The sequence below is a fragment of the Schistocerca serialis genome, chromosome 1 (assembly GCF_023864345.2).
Source record: "Schistocerca serialis cubense isolate TAMUIC-IGC-003099 chromosome 1, iqSchSeri2.2, whole genome shotgun sequence".
Taxonomy (NCBI): Eukaryota; Metazoa; Arthropoda; class Insecta; order Orthoptera; family Acrididae; genus Schistocerca; species Schistocerca serialis.
In genome coordinates, this window is record NC_064638.1 from 391118440 (window position 1) to 391135742 (window position 17303).

Genomic DNA, 17303 nt, shown 5'->3' on the forward strand with positions numbered 1-17303 from the left:
ACCTGTCCCAGATAGGGTAAGTCACGAGCAAAAAACACACATTTGTCCTTCCGCAAGCGAAGACCATTTTGTCGCAAGACCTGAAATAATGTTCTGAGATTGGCTAAATGTTCTTCTTCCGTCTTTCCGGAGATCACAATATCGTCCAGATACTTTGCTGCAGTAGGGACCGAGGCACAAACAGTTTGCAGATATTGCTGAAACAATGCAGGGACGGATGCACACCCGAATGGCAGGCATTTGAATCGATACAAACCAAGATGCGTGTTAACCACCAAAACGTGCTGGGATTCTTCAACCACCGGTATTTGCAAGTACGCATCTGCTAGGTCCAACTTCGAAAAATATTTACCCAGGCACAGTTTGTCAAAAAGATCTTCCGGGCGGGGTAAATGATAAGTTGCAATCACTAGTTGTGGATTCACTGTTGCCTTGAAGTCCACACAAAGTCTCAATTTTCCGGAAGGTTTTGGCAATATTACTAAGGGTGAGGCCCAGAGAGAAGCCTGCACACGTTCAATCACACCTTGTGGTTCCAAATCGTGTAACGTTCGTGCGACCTCATCATGCAATGCGTGGGGAACATTGCGCGCTCTGAAAAATTTCGGTTGCGCGTTTACTTGCAGTTCCAAATGTGCTTTATAGTTCTGAGCGCAACCAAGGCCCGGTGCAAAAATGTCTGCAAATTCTTCACATAGACGAGAAACACTGGCTGAAGGCACAGTCTGGTTCACTGATTTACTATAGACAAGTTAAACAACTGAAATAAATCTAAACCTAACAAGTTCACTGCAGAAGAAGAACGAAGAACGTAAAATGACACAAGTTTTGTTTGTCCCTTGTATGTTGCAAGAAGGCTGCACTGTCCTAACACAGGGATCTTGTGACCTGAATTATGTAGTTAGCTTAACATTTGCGGCACGCAACGAAGGTTTGCCCAGCTGTTGGTACGTGTCGTGATTGATCAATGAAACTGCAGCTCCGGTATCGAGCTGGAATGGGATCACGTTGCCATTAATGTCCAAGTCTACAAAAAGTTTATTGTTCTGCCGACGACAAGAGCGACTGTCTCGTGCAACGTGAACCGACACTGGTATAGAATCACATGCGACTTGACGGGATTTCCGTCGATGTCGACGCACACTTTTTGTGGGACGAACACAGTCACTGTTAGAGAAAGTGGCACTGGGCGGAGCGGAATTAATTACATGAATGTCCATGGGCGAAGGTTCACGAGCCTGAGTATTCTTGGTTCGATTCCGGCGCGAAGCGAAGGGCCTGGAATGGTTGTGAGTGTCCGATCTGAGCTTTTTCTGGCAAACACTCTGAACATGTCCTTTTTTATTACAGAAAAAGCAAATAGCTTGGCGTGACGGGCAATTTTCACGCGAATGTCGAGTAGCACACCGCGGGCATGATATTAGCACTGCAATCGCTTGCTTGTGCGGCACACATAGCGGAGGGCTTGGCGGCAGCTGCGCGGACGGGCGCGAGGGCTGTTCACTGGTCCGTGCAGCGCGCCCGGCGGGCCGGTTAACGTGACACACGGCTGGCGAAGTTGCAAATGATTCCTGAGCAAAGTCAAGTGTATCTTGCCTATCCAATATGTCTATCACTTGTTGAAGGGAGGGATTGACTAGTTTCAAAATCTGTTCTCTTATACGAACATCAGAAACGTTCTGTGCAATTGCATCACGTACCATAGTATCTGAATAAGGGAGTCCACATTCACACTCAAAAGCACAATCCCTAGTAAGGCCTTGCAAAGTTGCAACCCACTCCCGATTAGTTTGACCGGCCGTACGTTTTGTACGAAAGAACGTATACCTTTTTGCAACTACATTGACTGAGTCTTTGAAATATGCATCTAATGCAGACAAAATTTCGTCGTAGGATGGAGTTGCTACGTCGCGTCGGGGAAATAATTTCACTATCACTCGGTACGTCTGGACGCCTACACAGGAAAGCAAAAAAGGCTGCCGCTCAATACCTTGAATTCTGTAGGCGGCGAGATGGAATCCAAATTGGCATGACCACTCCGTCCAGCTTTTCAGTGTCGCATCAAAAGGACGAAAAGGTGGTGCAACAGCGTGTTGTGGCTGCAGTAGCGGTAAAGCGGCGGCTGCCGCATCATTTTGCAGTGCACGTTGACCCTGGACGAGCTGTCCAAGGGCATCCAATAAGGCCTGCGTCGGCTGATTCTGCAAGCGATAAAATTCGGACAGTACATCTGGAGATCGTGGCGAAGCCATGACACAAGTAAATTAAGCAAGTATAAAGAAGAAGACCCTTTTGAGACTCATCGCCAAAATGTTGTGACTTGGCAAGACAGCCAAGTCAGTATGAGAGGAAGCCGAAAGGCACGCGCTTAAGCTCACGCAGGCTGGTGCGAGGTCTGGAGCAGTTAAGGGAATTAATAGTAGCAAATAAAGTACGTAGTTGATGTAATACTTAACTTTAATCCATAAGTGGTGTATATCGGTCTGACGGTACAGGCATCACAAGTTAAATATCTATTGATAATGGCGCCTTGCTAGGTCGTAGCAAATGACGTAGCTGAAGGCTATGCTAACTATCGTCTCGGCAAATGAGACCGTATTTGTCAGTGAACCATTGCTATTAACGTCGGCTTTACAACTGGGGCGAGTGCTAGTAAGTCTCTCTAGACCTGCCGTGTGGTGGCACTCGGTCTGCAATCACTGACAGTGGCGACACGCGGGTCCGACGTATACTAACGGACCGCGGCCGATTTAAAGGCTACCACCTAGCAAGTGTGGTGTCTGGCGGTGACACCACAATCTACCCACCTAATCTTCAGCATTCTTCTGTAGCACCACATTTTGAAATCTCCTATTCTGAGTGTGGTGGGATTCGACTTTATACTTTCATAATACGAAGATATACAGTGTATGTGTTGCTGCACATCAAAGATCTTTCCTAAACGCTCTTTTTTTGTGGGGGGGGGGGGGGTCATTTTCTGGAAGTACACTCTCGCTTAACAAGAAAAAAGTGTATCTTAGCATGGGGAATTGGGGAAAAATCTGGAATTCCCACCCCCACCCCCCTTGTCTGTGTATACACCTTGACTTTGCTGTTGGCCACAGTTTGGCAGTGCCCATTCATCCTGGTAGACAGCTGATTAGTAGTGGTGTACAACGTGGCTGTTTTCACAGCTGGTGATAGGGGTGCATCAGCACCTCATAAAATGCTCGTAAAGGACCAAGTGGAAGGACTGGATTTTGGAGGAGGGAGAACTGGATTGTATTGGGAAGGTCTTGCACCTAGGATCTTCAAAAGAGATATGGGCCGTGTGGCAAGGGGTTAGTATTGGGAGTGGAATAGGAATAGACTAGGATGTTGTGGAGGTTGGGTGGGCGACGGAACACCAGTTTAGGAGGAGTAGGATTTTGGGTAGGATATCCCTCATTTTAGGGCATGATGATAGTTAATCAAAGCCCTGAGGAAGGACGTGATTCAGTTGTTTTAGTCAAGGGTGGTATGGGTGATGCAGGAGTGTTCTTTTGTGGCTGCCTCTTAGGGATGGTGGTAGGATTAGGAGCGTTTGGGGAAATGGCAAGGAAATTTATTTATAGACTACGTCCAAGGGATAGTGCCTGTCTATGAAAGTTGCAGCACAGCCGAGGGCACTCACATGGCACCCTGCTATGCCAACCTGTTTATGGGCCTAGTCCCGTAAAACTCCAAACCCCTGGTCTGTTTCAGGTTCATTGATGATATCTCCATTATCTGAACTCAGGGCCAAGACATCCTATCCTCTTTCCTTCACAACTTCAACACCTTTTCTCCTATCTGCTTCACCTGGTTCTCCCAGTGTGCCACTGTCTGGGGCGTTGACCACCTCCTATCTGATGACTCTATCCTCAACCTCTGTCCAGATTAGACCCCCTTTAAGGGGCTCCGGAACGCCCTATACTTGCAATGTTAAAATAACGCTTATAAATTACATGTTTCCTCACAAAGTATTTGAGGTAGGAAGTTGAACTTTTTACAGATTATTTATTGGAATATGGGCTTTTACAGGGATTTTACAAAATTTTAGTTCAGTTATTAAAGATGATTTTTTTTTTTCAATTGTAATGAAAATTCACAACATTTTTTTGCAATTTTTTATTTATATATTCAAAAATATACAGTTTTTTGAAAAAAGGCTGTGTTAAATTATGCAGAAAGTACTGTGTAACATTTACTGAAAGTTTGAAACAAATAAGTTTGGAAGATCCTTATAAAACATGTAATTAGTATGAGAAAACTCCTCCTCCAGCTTCTTCTTGTTCCTCCTCCTGTTTATTCTTGCTTGTATTTCTAGACTCTTTACAGCCCTGTCTGCAGCCCGAAGGCGTTCCTTGTCTAAAGCAAGCATCGCTCGTACCATGTTAGAACCTATCTTCATTCCCATATTTCTAAATACCTTGCACCTTACAATGTTGCCATCATTGAAAGTCGCAACAGCATCATACACATCAAAGGGAAGTGTTTCTATTCCAACAAATACAGTCTTGGGGATTCTCGACCATATAACACTATTTACACTTTCATTGGGGTTTTGAGTTTTTCCGTGAATACACTTTTTCAACAGTTCAGGTGCAGCTAAGTCTCTGAAAATAGGTTTTATCACCTCCATTATTGCATGAGGCAGACTATGCTTATGAGTGTACACTTCACCAGTTAGCAATCCTTTGTTATATTTACACCAACTGTCTTCTTCTTTGGGACACAAGCTATGTTGGGGATTTTCATCGGTTGAAGAAGTATGAAAAAAAAGAGCCCAAACAGCCTTCTTCATTTCGTCGACCCTTTGTGTATTTTGCCTAATAGCCATTCCATAATACAGGGTGATTCAAAAAGAATACCACAACTTTAGGAATTTAAAACTCTGCAACGACAAAAGGCAGAGCTAAGCACTATCTGTCGGCGAATTAAAGGAGCTATAAAGTTTCATTTAGTTGTACATTTGTTCGCCATTTCAGCCAATAAAGTTTTTGTCCCTTTTTCTTCGAAGGTGCTACTGTAACTGGACTACAGTATCTGGAGATGTTAGAGAATTGGCTGTTCCCTCAGCTCGAACAAGAAGCACAACAATTCATATTTCAGCAGGATGGAGCGCCACCACATTGGCACTTATCTGTCCATAACTACCTGAACGTCAACTACTCGAGGCGATGGATCGGCCGCCAGGCAGCCCGTGACAGAGCACGTCATCACTGGCCTCCAAGAAGCCCTGATCTTACCCCCTGTGATTTTTTCTTATGGGGGTATGTTAAGGATATGGTGTTTCGGCCACCTCTCCCAGCCACCATTGATGATTTGAAACGAGAAATAACAGCAGCTATCCAAACTGTTACGCCTGATATGCTACAGAGAGTGTGGAACGAGGTGGAGTATCGGGTTGATATTGCTCGTGTGTCTGGAGGGGGCCATATTGAACATCTCTGAACTTGTTTTTGAGTGAAAAAAAACCTTTTTAAATACTCTTTGTAATGATGTATAACAGAAGGTTATATTATGTTTCTTTCATTAAATACACATTTTTAAAGTTGTGGTATTCTTTTTGAATCACCCTGTAGTTCTGTATTTTGTCAGTCAATTACACTGTCAGTTAACCTTCCCTTCCCATCCAACCCTTTACCATCACTGAGTTTTTGTTTTTGTACGAAGCTTTCAGTCGCCGAAGTCTTGATCCCATTCGCTTCTGTATGTGTCCAATACACTCACATTTCTGCACTACATCATCATCACCATAGTGCTTCAGTCCTTGAACATGTTTGAAACTTTTAGAATCACCGTCACCAAGGTAATTAACATATCGCACTTTACCACACGCCTCAGAACGCTGGAATATACTGGCAACACCAGCCACTTCCATTCCTCCACTACTGCCGCTATAGTTAGCTTTGCAATTATTTTCATGTGTACCTTTATATTTTTGTGGACATCTACAATACTTTGATATTACTGCTACATCTAAAACTTTCCCTGTATACATACTGGTGGCAGATACTACACCATGAAGAGATGTGTGTCCCCGTTTATGCCAGGTACCATCGAACGCTGCAGTCAAATCTCTGTTACCATTATTTTCCATTACTGCCTCTTCCACAGTGTTCTTCATAGATTCTATACAGACATCTTCTACTTTAGACCCTATTAATTTATTATAGGTCGTAAACTTGGTTGGGGGATTTGGAGGATTCATGATGCCACAGAAAATTGCACCTGCGGTAGCACCCTTACCAACTGAACGCAAGAAATAAACAAATCTAATGTTGTGTTCGTAGATTTTGCTACCATTTTCTTCAGTTGCAGTTACTGCAACACTGTTCCAAAAGGTGGTCATGTATGAACACTTATCACATTTCAGTTGTATTTCACTAGCAAGTCCTACGTGCTTTATTATGGAGAGTTCCAGACCAACTTCACTACAATGAATACATCTTACACAGTTTGAAAAAATTCCTGTGAGAACCGACATATCAAATATTTCATTCACATCCGATTCGCCCATAAAACATTCATAATTTTCACTCATTGAACCAAGCTTCTTCTGTGAAGTACTTTCTTTCCCACTTTGACTGCTATGGGCAGGTGTACTTGAGAGGTTAGGTTCACTCACTTGGTTATCGTCTTTATTGTTTACAGTAATAACACATACCTTTGGCTTTCCAACATTTCTCCTTTTCTTAAAAGCCTTCAGAGGATTTCTAATAACTTTACTTTTACTCATTATTATACTTCAACAAAACAGAGACTCAAGAAACAGAATTAATTACAAATATTTTCGAGATAACGACAGAGTAAATCAACATGAAACAATCGACAATCACACCAGCGATATATATTGAACCATCACAGGTTAGCCACAACACATACTTTATCTCACATCACTAAAATGTACCTGATGAACACGGACGTTAATAATAACACCATTTGACAGCAGTTTAACAGCGCCACAGTGGGTCACGCCCATGTAGAACACATTTCAAAAAAAATTTAAAAATAGTTGTAGTCTTCGGAATTGAATAAATTATATATCTATTAAAAGGTAATAGTCTGCAGATTCAGAAAACGCAAAAAAGTAAAAATTGAACTTTTCATGATTTTGAGCGTTTCCGGAGCCCCTTAACCACCAACAGTGTACATTTTGACAGCTGCCATCTGTTACACACCGAAAACTTCATACCACACTGCCTGGCCACCCAGGTGTGGTTGTCTCTGCAGTGTCTAGAACTCCCTTTCCCAGTATGCTGAAATTCTCACCAAGGCCTTCACAGACAGGCGGTAGACCCGGTCCAAGTCCGCAGACAATTTACTGTCCCATTTCCCCACACGCACCCAATTGGCCCACCACCCCCAAGAGCCAACAGCAAAGGAGGTGCCCCTTTGTCATCCAGTACTATCCCAAACTGGTACAGTGTTTTAGTTGTGCCTATCTGCAATTCAACTGATCTATCCTTTTCTTAATATGATCAATATAGGTTTATTCCTATGAGATCAAATCAGTATTCTCATAGCATTCCTTCAGATGCACGGAATATGTTACTGATATACACACACACACACACACACACACACACACACACACACACACACACACACACTTTATTGCCATTGTTGAGAAGCACTGGCTTCAGCTTTCTTTTGATGACTCAGTACATTCTTCTACTCTATCCTCGTATGCCAAGAAATAGGGGATTCAGTAGTCAGTACTTACTTTTCCTGTAACTTATGGTGCAACAGTTCTGATAATCCTTAAGGGTCCTGCACAAGTTCATTATTTGTTGACAATACTTGTCTAATGTTCAGTATATTGAAGTGAGCTCACATCATCAACAATGTTGATAAAATTGGCAGGACAAAGTAGTTTTACAAGGTTAAGATTTCCAACACCCAAAAGAAAGTGTATGCTGCAATTACATTACCTTCTGCTTGCAATCAATAGAAGAAAGAGGAAATAGACCCAAGAATGCTTGGGGAAAAAAAGAAGCTACTGGTCACATGTTAATTTATTGACAAATCTGAACCACGCAACCCAAAGATTTCATAAATTATTTTCTAACAAGTCCTGCATCATATGACAAATTATTAATGTTGATACAAGATAAAATAGAGAAACAAAATATCTTAATAAGAGAGACAGTTGCAGTTGACGAGAGATTAAGAAAATAATTTTTGACTTTTCTGGTGACAGGTAGGTCGTTCTAATACTTAGTTTAGTAAAATTCTATGTAAACCTGTGAAGCAATTATATCTGCCTGCCAAGCATATGTTGAGGCAGTTAACTTTTTAAAATAATAATTTGGTGAAACTGACATGCATTTTGAAGACCAGTTACTAGTCATTGCAGGTATCAAGATGTATTTCCCTAAGTGGAAGCATTTCCCCAAACTGCTATGTAATTTACCAACCTATACTATATTTTCAAATTAATAAAGTAAGCCATGTCAGAGAAGTTCCTCCAGTAACCGTCCCAAAGTGGTACATACAATGATTACCCTTGCATATGTGTATTAAAATTGTTTTGTGTTAAGACTACATGAAAAATTGATTTATTGATATTACAAGTTACTATACATCAACATTTAAGCACAGCTCTCAAGCATAAAATACCACAAATAACAGCAGCTGTAGATGGAAATCAAGATCTACACAGAGTACGCGAAAGAACTTGCCCCCCTTCTAACAGCCGTGTACAGCAAGTCTCTAGAGGAACGGAGGGTTCCAAATGATTGGAAAAGAGCACAGGTAGTCCCAGTCTTCAAGAAGGGTCGTCGAGCAGATGCGCAAAACTATAGACCTATATCTCTGACGTCGATCTGTTGTAGAATTTTAGAACATGTTTTTTGCTCGAGTATCATGTCATTTTTGGAAACCCAAAATCTACTATGTAGGAATCAACATGGATTCCGGAAACAGCGATCGTGTGAGACCCAACTCTCTTTATTTGTTCATGAGACCCAGAAAATATTAGATACAGGCTCCCAGGTAGATGCTATTTTTCTTGACTTCCGGAAGGCGTTCGATACAGTTCCGCACTGTCGCCTGATAAACAAAGTAAGAGCCTACGGAATATCAGACTAGCTGTGTGGCTGGATTGAAGAGTTTTTAGCAAACAGAACACAGCATGTTGTTATCAATGGAGAGACGTCTACAGACGTTAAAGTAACCTCTGGCGTGCCACAGGGGAGTGTTATGGGACCATTGCTTTTCACAATATATATAAATGACCTAGTAGATAGTGTCGGAAGTTTCATGCGGCTTTTCGCGGATGATGCTGTAGTATACAGAGAAGTTGCAGCATTAGAAAATTGTAGCGAAATGCAGGAAGATCTGCAGCGGATAGGCACTTGGTGCAGGGAGTGGCAACTGTCCCTTAACATAGACAAATGTAATGTATTGCGAATACATAGAAAGAAGGATCCTTTATTGTATGATTATATGATAGCGGAACAAACACTGGTAGCAGTTACTTCCGTAAAATATGTGGGAGTATGCGTGCGGAACGATTTGAAGTGGAATGATCATATAAAATTAATTGTTGGTAAGGCGGGTACCAGGTTGAGATTCATTGGGAGAGTGCTTAGAAAATGTAGTCCATCAACATAGGAGGTGGCATACAAAACACTCGTTCGACCTATACTTGAGTATTGCTCATCAGTGTGGGATCCGTACCAGATCGGTTTGACGGAGGAGATAGAGAAGATCCAAAGAAGAGCGGCGCGTTTCGTCACAGGGTTATTTGGTAACCGTGATAGCGTTACGGAGATGTTTAATAAAGTCAAGTGGCAGACTCTGCAAGAGAGGCGCTCTGCATCGCGGTGTAGATTGCTCGCCAGGTTTCGAGAGGGTGTGTTTCTGGATGAGGTATCGAATATATTGCTTCCCCCTACTTATACCTCCCGAGGAGATCACGAATGTAAAATTAGAGATATTAGAGCGCGCATGGATGCTTTCAGACAGTCGTTCTTCCCGCGAACCATACGCGACTGGAACAGGAAAGGGAGGTAATGACAGTGGCATGTAAAGTGCCCTCCGCCACACAACGTTGGGTGGCTTGCGGAGTATAAATGTAGATGTAGATGTAGATCTTTTATGTATTTTATAACATCACTCGTCACTGTGAGGAAATCTTCTGAAGGACCTTTGTAGGCAAGTGCAGGACAGGTCGATACAATGTGAGCAACAGTCTGTTCTGCACCACAGTCACAAGATGGCAATGAAGATTTTCCCTACTTGTGGAGTGTCTGCACATTGTCCATGGCCCATTCGGATGTGGTTCTAGATAGTCTAATTTGCCCGATGCTGGTCGAATCCAGGAGGTTTCTTCTGGATGCAGGGCAGCTTCAGGCATCGTAGGGAACAGTTTTGTTGCCAGCAGCATTTCCATTCATTGATGGGGATTGAATTCAGTTTTTGACCCACTAACAATGTGCATGGCCTCGCTAAGTTGCACATCTATCTTTTTTACGTGTGGTCTTTTAAGCCAGACAGGTGCACAGTACTCCGCTGCCAAGTATACCAAACCAAGTGCTGATACCTGGAGAGCGTCTGCGGACGATCGCCAACGAGAGCTGCAGAGTTTATGGAGAATGTTGTTTCTGGTTTTGAGCTTAGCAGATGTTTGTGTGAAGTGCTCCTTAAAAGAAACTTTCCTATCTAACCTGATCTCAAGGTATTTTGGGTGCGTACTATGATGAAGTCCGTCTCCTTCAAAATAACCATCAAGGGGTCTATGTGCCAATCTGTTGAGCAGGTGAAAACATGAAACTTTTTTTTTTTAGTTTGGTTGTAACCTCGAGAGAAGCAAAGATTATTATACAAGTAAAATTTTTACTTTGCATTAAGAAGGCAAAGAACAGAAGACAGTACCATGTAAGGAAAAGAATAGCATCTTTTCTTGTTTCCTGTTTTCTATTTTTAATAGTCTCATGTTTCATCAAGAGAAAATCTTGGACCAGACTATTTTAAACTGTTGTAACAGTTTCCCATCATTACTAATTTCCATTTTTAATTAGTGAAAGTTTATAATTTCATTTCTTCTTTCATTTTTATGTATTTTAAAAGGTGTCGGTTTGTTTGATATATGCAGGTAACCCTAATTGGAAAGCAGTGGAACCAAGTCCCCCAACAAATGTGGCTCGTTGGTACAATTTTATAGAATCTTTAGAGTGTGTCTCTTCTGTAAAGAAAATTCTACCTGAAAACAAAGCAAAGAAGGCAATTACTGCAGAGCCTGTCCTGTCTGGGAGAAAAGAAGAAGGGAAGTTTGTTGAGTTACCTGGAGCAGAAATGGGAAAAGTGGTTGTAAGGTTTCCACCAGAAGCTAGTGGGTGAGAAGACTTAAATAAATTTCCTTAAGGCTACTGTAATTGTGTATAATTTAACTACATTGAATGACAATAAAAGATATTTTCTTTCACACAAGAATTGAAAGAAGCTAATACAGATATCGAAGAAATTCAATTTCATCCATAATTCACATTCAAAGACTCAAATCACATTCATTTTAATAACATCATTATTAATTATAGTATACTTAATTAATCCCAACTGTGTACAAGATAGTCGCTTACAAACAAGTCATATTTATGAAATAACGAAATCCTATAACTGAGCTTACCAAGAAAAAGCAGTGCTGAGATTTGGTTCTAATGTCTTGCTGTTTAAAGTTTAGAAACAGACTCTCAGACATAGTGAAATAGACCTGTTGTGTGCAGTATCTATTAAAAAGCTGCTTTCATTACACCACTGCACTATTACAGATTACGTACTAAAATGCTGATGGTATTTTACAGGTATCTTCATATTGGCCATGCAAAAGCTGCTTTGTTAAATCAGTATTATCAAGAAAACTTCAAAGGAAAGCTTATTATGAGATTTGATGATACCAACCCTGCAAAGGAGAAGGCTGATTTTGAAAAGGTGATCTTGACTATATATGAGATAGAAAATGAGCATCTACTTGTTAGTCACAGGTGCAGGAACTACTGGAACAGTGCTGACAAACTATCTAATGAAAAATGCAGTTCGAATGGAAAGCATTCTAAATTTTTAAACATTCTGTTCGTCAGAATAAGGACATGAAATGAGATTGGTAGCACTTGAGGATAATCTTCCTCATGTATTTCTATTAGCACAACAACACACCCAAACATTATTTTGTAGTCAATGATTGTTACTCGTTTGAGACGCTCTTATATTGAAATAGCTCCGAATCTTCTATCAGTACTGTGTGCTGAAACCCCACCACTGACAGGATGTAAACAGTCAATGGTCTGTCGACTGTCCATCAACTTTCAACATCCATTTCCTAATGGCATAATTACTTAGCAACTAGTGGTCAGGGTGGTTGCTCACAAATGGACTCATTCCCAGTGGCAAGCAGCATCCAGATTGTATTTTGTGGAACATATGTGCTTGCTTGTTTTACCTCTCAAATAATTTGGAACTTCACCTCCTAATATCAGTGCCTCTGACCAGTTGTGTTGATACTTAATTACCATTTGGATGTTGACTAGGAACAACATTGGATACATATCTTCCCAGTGGGTCATGTCTCTGGGAATCCTACCTTTGATAAAGGGTAATGTTCGCTGTCAATTTTGTGTATGACTTGTCAATTCAGAGGACTTAAAAAAAAAAGTCCTAACATGTAGCTGATAAGGATGGGCATTGATGCCAGCAAAGGAAAAATTTCTGTGCACAGAATAGGAACATGCTTGCAACAAAATGGGATAATGGACAAGTATGCTGTGCTTTCATCCACAGTCTATAGCATTAAGACTCAGGACTCTCGTTCAGGAGGATGGCAGTTCAAATCCCCTTGTGGCCATTTAGGTTTTACCAAATCATTTAAGTCTTCCTTTGCAAAAAGACACAGCCAATTTCCTTCTGAAATCTGAGAATCTGTACCATGTTTAATTACTTCATTGATGATCAGATGTTAAACTCTAATATTTGTTCCTTCATTTTGCTCAGCGTCTTGATGTGAAAGAACTAACAAAAAGAGGAATATAAACTTGTTTCTTGCTTTATAATTGCTTCATATTTTGTCGAGGAAACATCTTGGTCCAAAATATTTGGGCTATTACGTTAGTAATGTTTTCAGTGTTTTACTGTGCTTCTTTATTGTTTTTCCATTTTTGCAGTGCATATACTGAATATTTATGTAATTTCTTACTTTGACTGTAAGGAAAAGGTCCAATCCATCCAGGTAATGCTGTGTGTTCTAATGTGCAGGAGGAGCCGATATAATGCATATGAGAAAATAGACTCTGTGGTTGTGTAAAGTTGGCAACCCACATATATTCTATGCACGCCCCTGTCAATTTCATGACAGACGAATCTTTGTACAAATTTTAGCCATACACCATTCTGTTTCATTTATGTATGAAGAGGGGAAAAAACTGATGCCAGTGTAGCTCGGCATGCGCACTGATCTCTCTTATTTTAATCATACGCCCTATATAGGATATATGTTCAAGACATTAGAACCGTTGCACAGTCTATCTCAAATTCTGGTTCTCTGGATTTTTTTGTGGGAACAGTGTTTGCTTTCTACGAAAGATTCCCATTTATTGTTCCTCATAAGAGTTTCACCCATTCTTATCAGCTGTAGTGGCATGTTACAGTCCTAGAAGAACATCACTGAACTTTTCCAATGTCTGCTGGTGGATGTACCTAATAGGGACTCTAGATGTTGTAGCAATAGTCATAGTGTCCTTTCAACTACAGTGCTCTTTTCCAGAATTTTCTCAACAAATGGAAATTTCCCCGTTAGACTTCTCTACTACTAATTTCGCAAGTTTATTGCATATCTATGACATTATGGTATTACTGGTAGAGAGTAAAAATGTGACAAGGTCTAGCAAGGTTAACTTTTTTCTCCTTATTGGATAAGGTCAAGTTCTTTCTTTTGCTTATTTGCATAGTCTGCCAGTTGTCTACATTTAGAGAGATACACCGTTGAACATAGTTAGTGGAAATGCTGTCTGTTGTTCTGCTTTGCATTACAGCATCAAGAAATGATACTTCTTCTGTACACATCATCACCACCATCAACAAACAATCTGAGTTTACTGCTGTCCGTATCTGATAAATCATGAAAGTATTATGAAAAGGATGGATTGTTAATCATCATATAGAGGAGATATTGAGTTGCAGACAGGCACATCAAAAAGACTGCTATGCAGGTGAGCTTTTGGTCAAAAGGCCTTCTTTTAACACACACACACACACACACACACACACACACACACACACACACACACACACCTTCCACTGTGTCTCGCCACTGAAGCCAGCTGTAGTGGTCAGAGATGACAGTTTTGTGTGTGTGTGTGTGGGTGGGGGTGTGGGTGTGGGGGTGGGGGTGGGTGTGTTTTCTACGTTAGAAGAATGCATTTTGGAAGCTCATATGTATGGCAGTCGTTTAGCTGTGCTTGTCTGCGACTCACCATCTCCTCTGTGTGTTGAGTAGCAATGTATCCTTGTCATAATATTGTCATTATTTCCCCCTGGATTTTCCATTTATATATGTTGACACTACTAGTAGTACTACCATGCTACCAGGACAGACTCCCAATGCCACATTCATGTGTCTTCAGCACTCACCTTCAATGTGGAGCCTAAGTCTGATGTGTGTTAACGATATTGACCTACAAGTCTATGCATCAGTTCCTTTACTGTTTTTATAAACAGAAATGACATATTTGTAGACATTCAAAACTATTCACTGTTGAAATTCTCAGTAAGTCTAAGCTGGAAAGGATGCTAGTCCTGCAGCTTATTTAAAGAAACGTTCGGTAGAAATTCTGTTGGTGTCTGGCACCTTGTTCTGATTGAGTAATGTCAGTTGTTTGCAGTGCAGTTATTGATTTCAGTATCACTTATTTGTGAGTTTGTGTCATGGTGAAGAGTTATTATGTTAATATGATCCTCTTGGCTGAATTAATTTTTAAATGCAGAATTTAATATTTTTTGTTCCCTATATGCTGTCCTCAGTTTCAACAAAACACTGAACTACGATGTCCTGAATGGAAGATTTTATTCCATTGTTGACTTTTTTCAGGACCATTAAGATTTTCTGCCAGTATACGACTGTGCAATTCATTCTAGCTTTTGTAATTTCTTTGAATTACTGTAGGCAAGCACCTGTCAGGCTCCTCAGACATGGCCCCAATAATTTCATCTCACACCAATGTTAAATCTGGGCTTGAATATTATTCTGCCTCTAATGACCTTTTATATTCCATTTTCCAAAACCTGTGGATTACATCTTCTAATACTACCTCCTATTTTAACAATTCAATGGTTAAAAATGTTGCTCAGCACTCCAAAATGTAGAGACCCTTCTTTGTGTATCAATGTTTGTGCATGTATAATAATAATTTTGTGTCTTGGCATCCTGATACAAGTCTTGTGATTTGTCACTCAAGCTCCAGTAAGTTCCTGGCTCCGGAGCTGATACGTAGATACATCTCCTGTGTCTCGTATATTGTATATATTCATTAGTTCACTTTCATTTTCAAGTATTATTGTGAACAGTGATTGATTTATTTTATGCTGCATTTAAAATTTTTGCATTTCTACATTTCACGAAGAACAGTATATACTTCCTATATCCATTTCTTAATGTTTAGAAAAGTAAATAAGGTAGCCACAGATTTGTGTTGTTTATTCCAGTGTTGTGTGTCTCAATAATTTTCTCACATTGATAGTACAACAATTAAACATAAAAATTCACTCATGGTGTCATCAGTGTTGAAAATACAACAACAAAGCATTAAAATTATATTTCTAATTGCACTTACATAACAGTTCCATGTATGGTAGGTAATCTGTAAACTGTGTTTTCCTCTAAATTCAATTTTGGTTTATAGGTAATTTTAGAAGATCTGAAACTACTGCAAGTTAAGCCAGATGTTTTCACTCATACATCGGATTATTTTGACTTAATGCTTGAAATGTGTGAAAAACTCTTAAAGGAGGGGAAGGCTTATGTTGATGACACTGAACCAGAACAAATGAAACTGGAACGTGAGCAGAAAATAGAATCAAAAAACAGAAATAACAGTATGTATTTATTTTCTTAATGTTCTTGTTCAGATATTCTTCATGTTCTGTTATGCATGTGACAATTTCTGCAAATAAATTTTGTAGGATTTCAACAGGGTGCTAACGCCAACATTTTTCATAGTGTATCTTTCTTGTGCGAAGGTTGAAGCTAAGAGAAAACTAAAAACCCTATAAACATGGAATAACTTTGTCTCCTTTCCAGTTGTTTGTATCAGCAGTACAGTTGCCAAGATACAGCATCAGTGGCATGAAGGAGAGGGAAGCAGTGGAAGTGGGTGACAAGTGGGGGGTAGGGTGCATGCCCCTGCTGCTGCAAGCCTTAAAACTATTACGGCATAGTGGCACATGCCACACCTCTTAACACGACTCCTGTAAATGGTACTGCTGTTGATAGCTCTTGTCAGGGTCTTTTAAGATATCATTGCTGCTTATATTGTCACTCTCACTGCCAATAGCACTGCTGGGCTCTGCATTAGTAATGTTACCTTGTCAACAGATAATCTACTCCAAATTTTACAGACATTCTGTAACAAAAAGTATACTTCACAGTATAATATGAAACTGTTCCTCTACATTCAAGTACAGAATCCAGTGTGAATGTAATGTGCTTGTTATGCAGGTATTTCACAGTTGTCAAAATTATATTGATTGTGTTTAAATAAGCTTTAAGTAAGGAGGTAATCTATGAACTTCTTTTAAGACAGCTGTAACACTCCTGCCTCGTATATATTTACAAAAAAAGACACAAAAATTTCTTTAGCTCTAAATAGCAGTTCTCTCAGGTAACTGAATGGATTTTTGCAGTACCTTAAGAGGTGTGAAGGAAGAAATGAACGTAATTTCACAAATACTTGCCTTGAAAATGTCATTGCTGTCGTCATACACTGATTGTGATAATTCTGTTTTGCAGCGAAAAAGTCCTGGGTTTTCCATTTGTTAATTGCATATGTGATGTGGAACAGGTTGTATTATTATTATTATTATTATTATTATTGATGAGAGCATGTGAACTTGTCAATCAAAGCTTCACTTCCTTGTCTTTTCTTTCTTTTCTCCCCAAAACCTCTTCATTAATCCACTCTATTTTTTCTTCCTTTTGATGGTACATTTTTTCCTTGTTGTTTCTTTGATTGTGTGTTGTTCAAGTTTCTTGATTTTACTTCTGAACTGTTCTGTCCTCAATTTCTTTATCTGAAATTTTCAGTTGTTGC

The 17303-nt window shown here is 40.1% G+C and overlaps 1 protein-coding gene across 1 annotated transcript in view; it reads left to right on the top strand.

Annotated features, from left to right (window-relative positions):
• Nucleotides 1-17303, top strand: part of LOC126471404 (bifunctional glutamate/proline--tRNA ligase) — a 252116-nt gene that overhangs the window by 63535 nt on the left and 171278 nt on the right. Inside the window, exons 4-6 of the mRNA XM_050099536.1 lie at nt 11105-11345; nt 11811-11937; nt 15897-16089. Of these exons, the coding sequence (XP_049955493.1) occupies nt 11105-11345; nt 11811-11937; nt 15897-16089 (561 nt within the window). The remainder of the gene's footprint in view (nt 1-11104; nt 11346-11810; nt 11938-15896; nt 16090-17303) is intronic.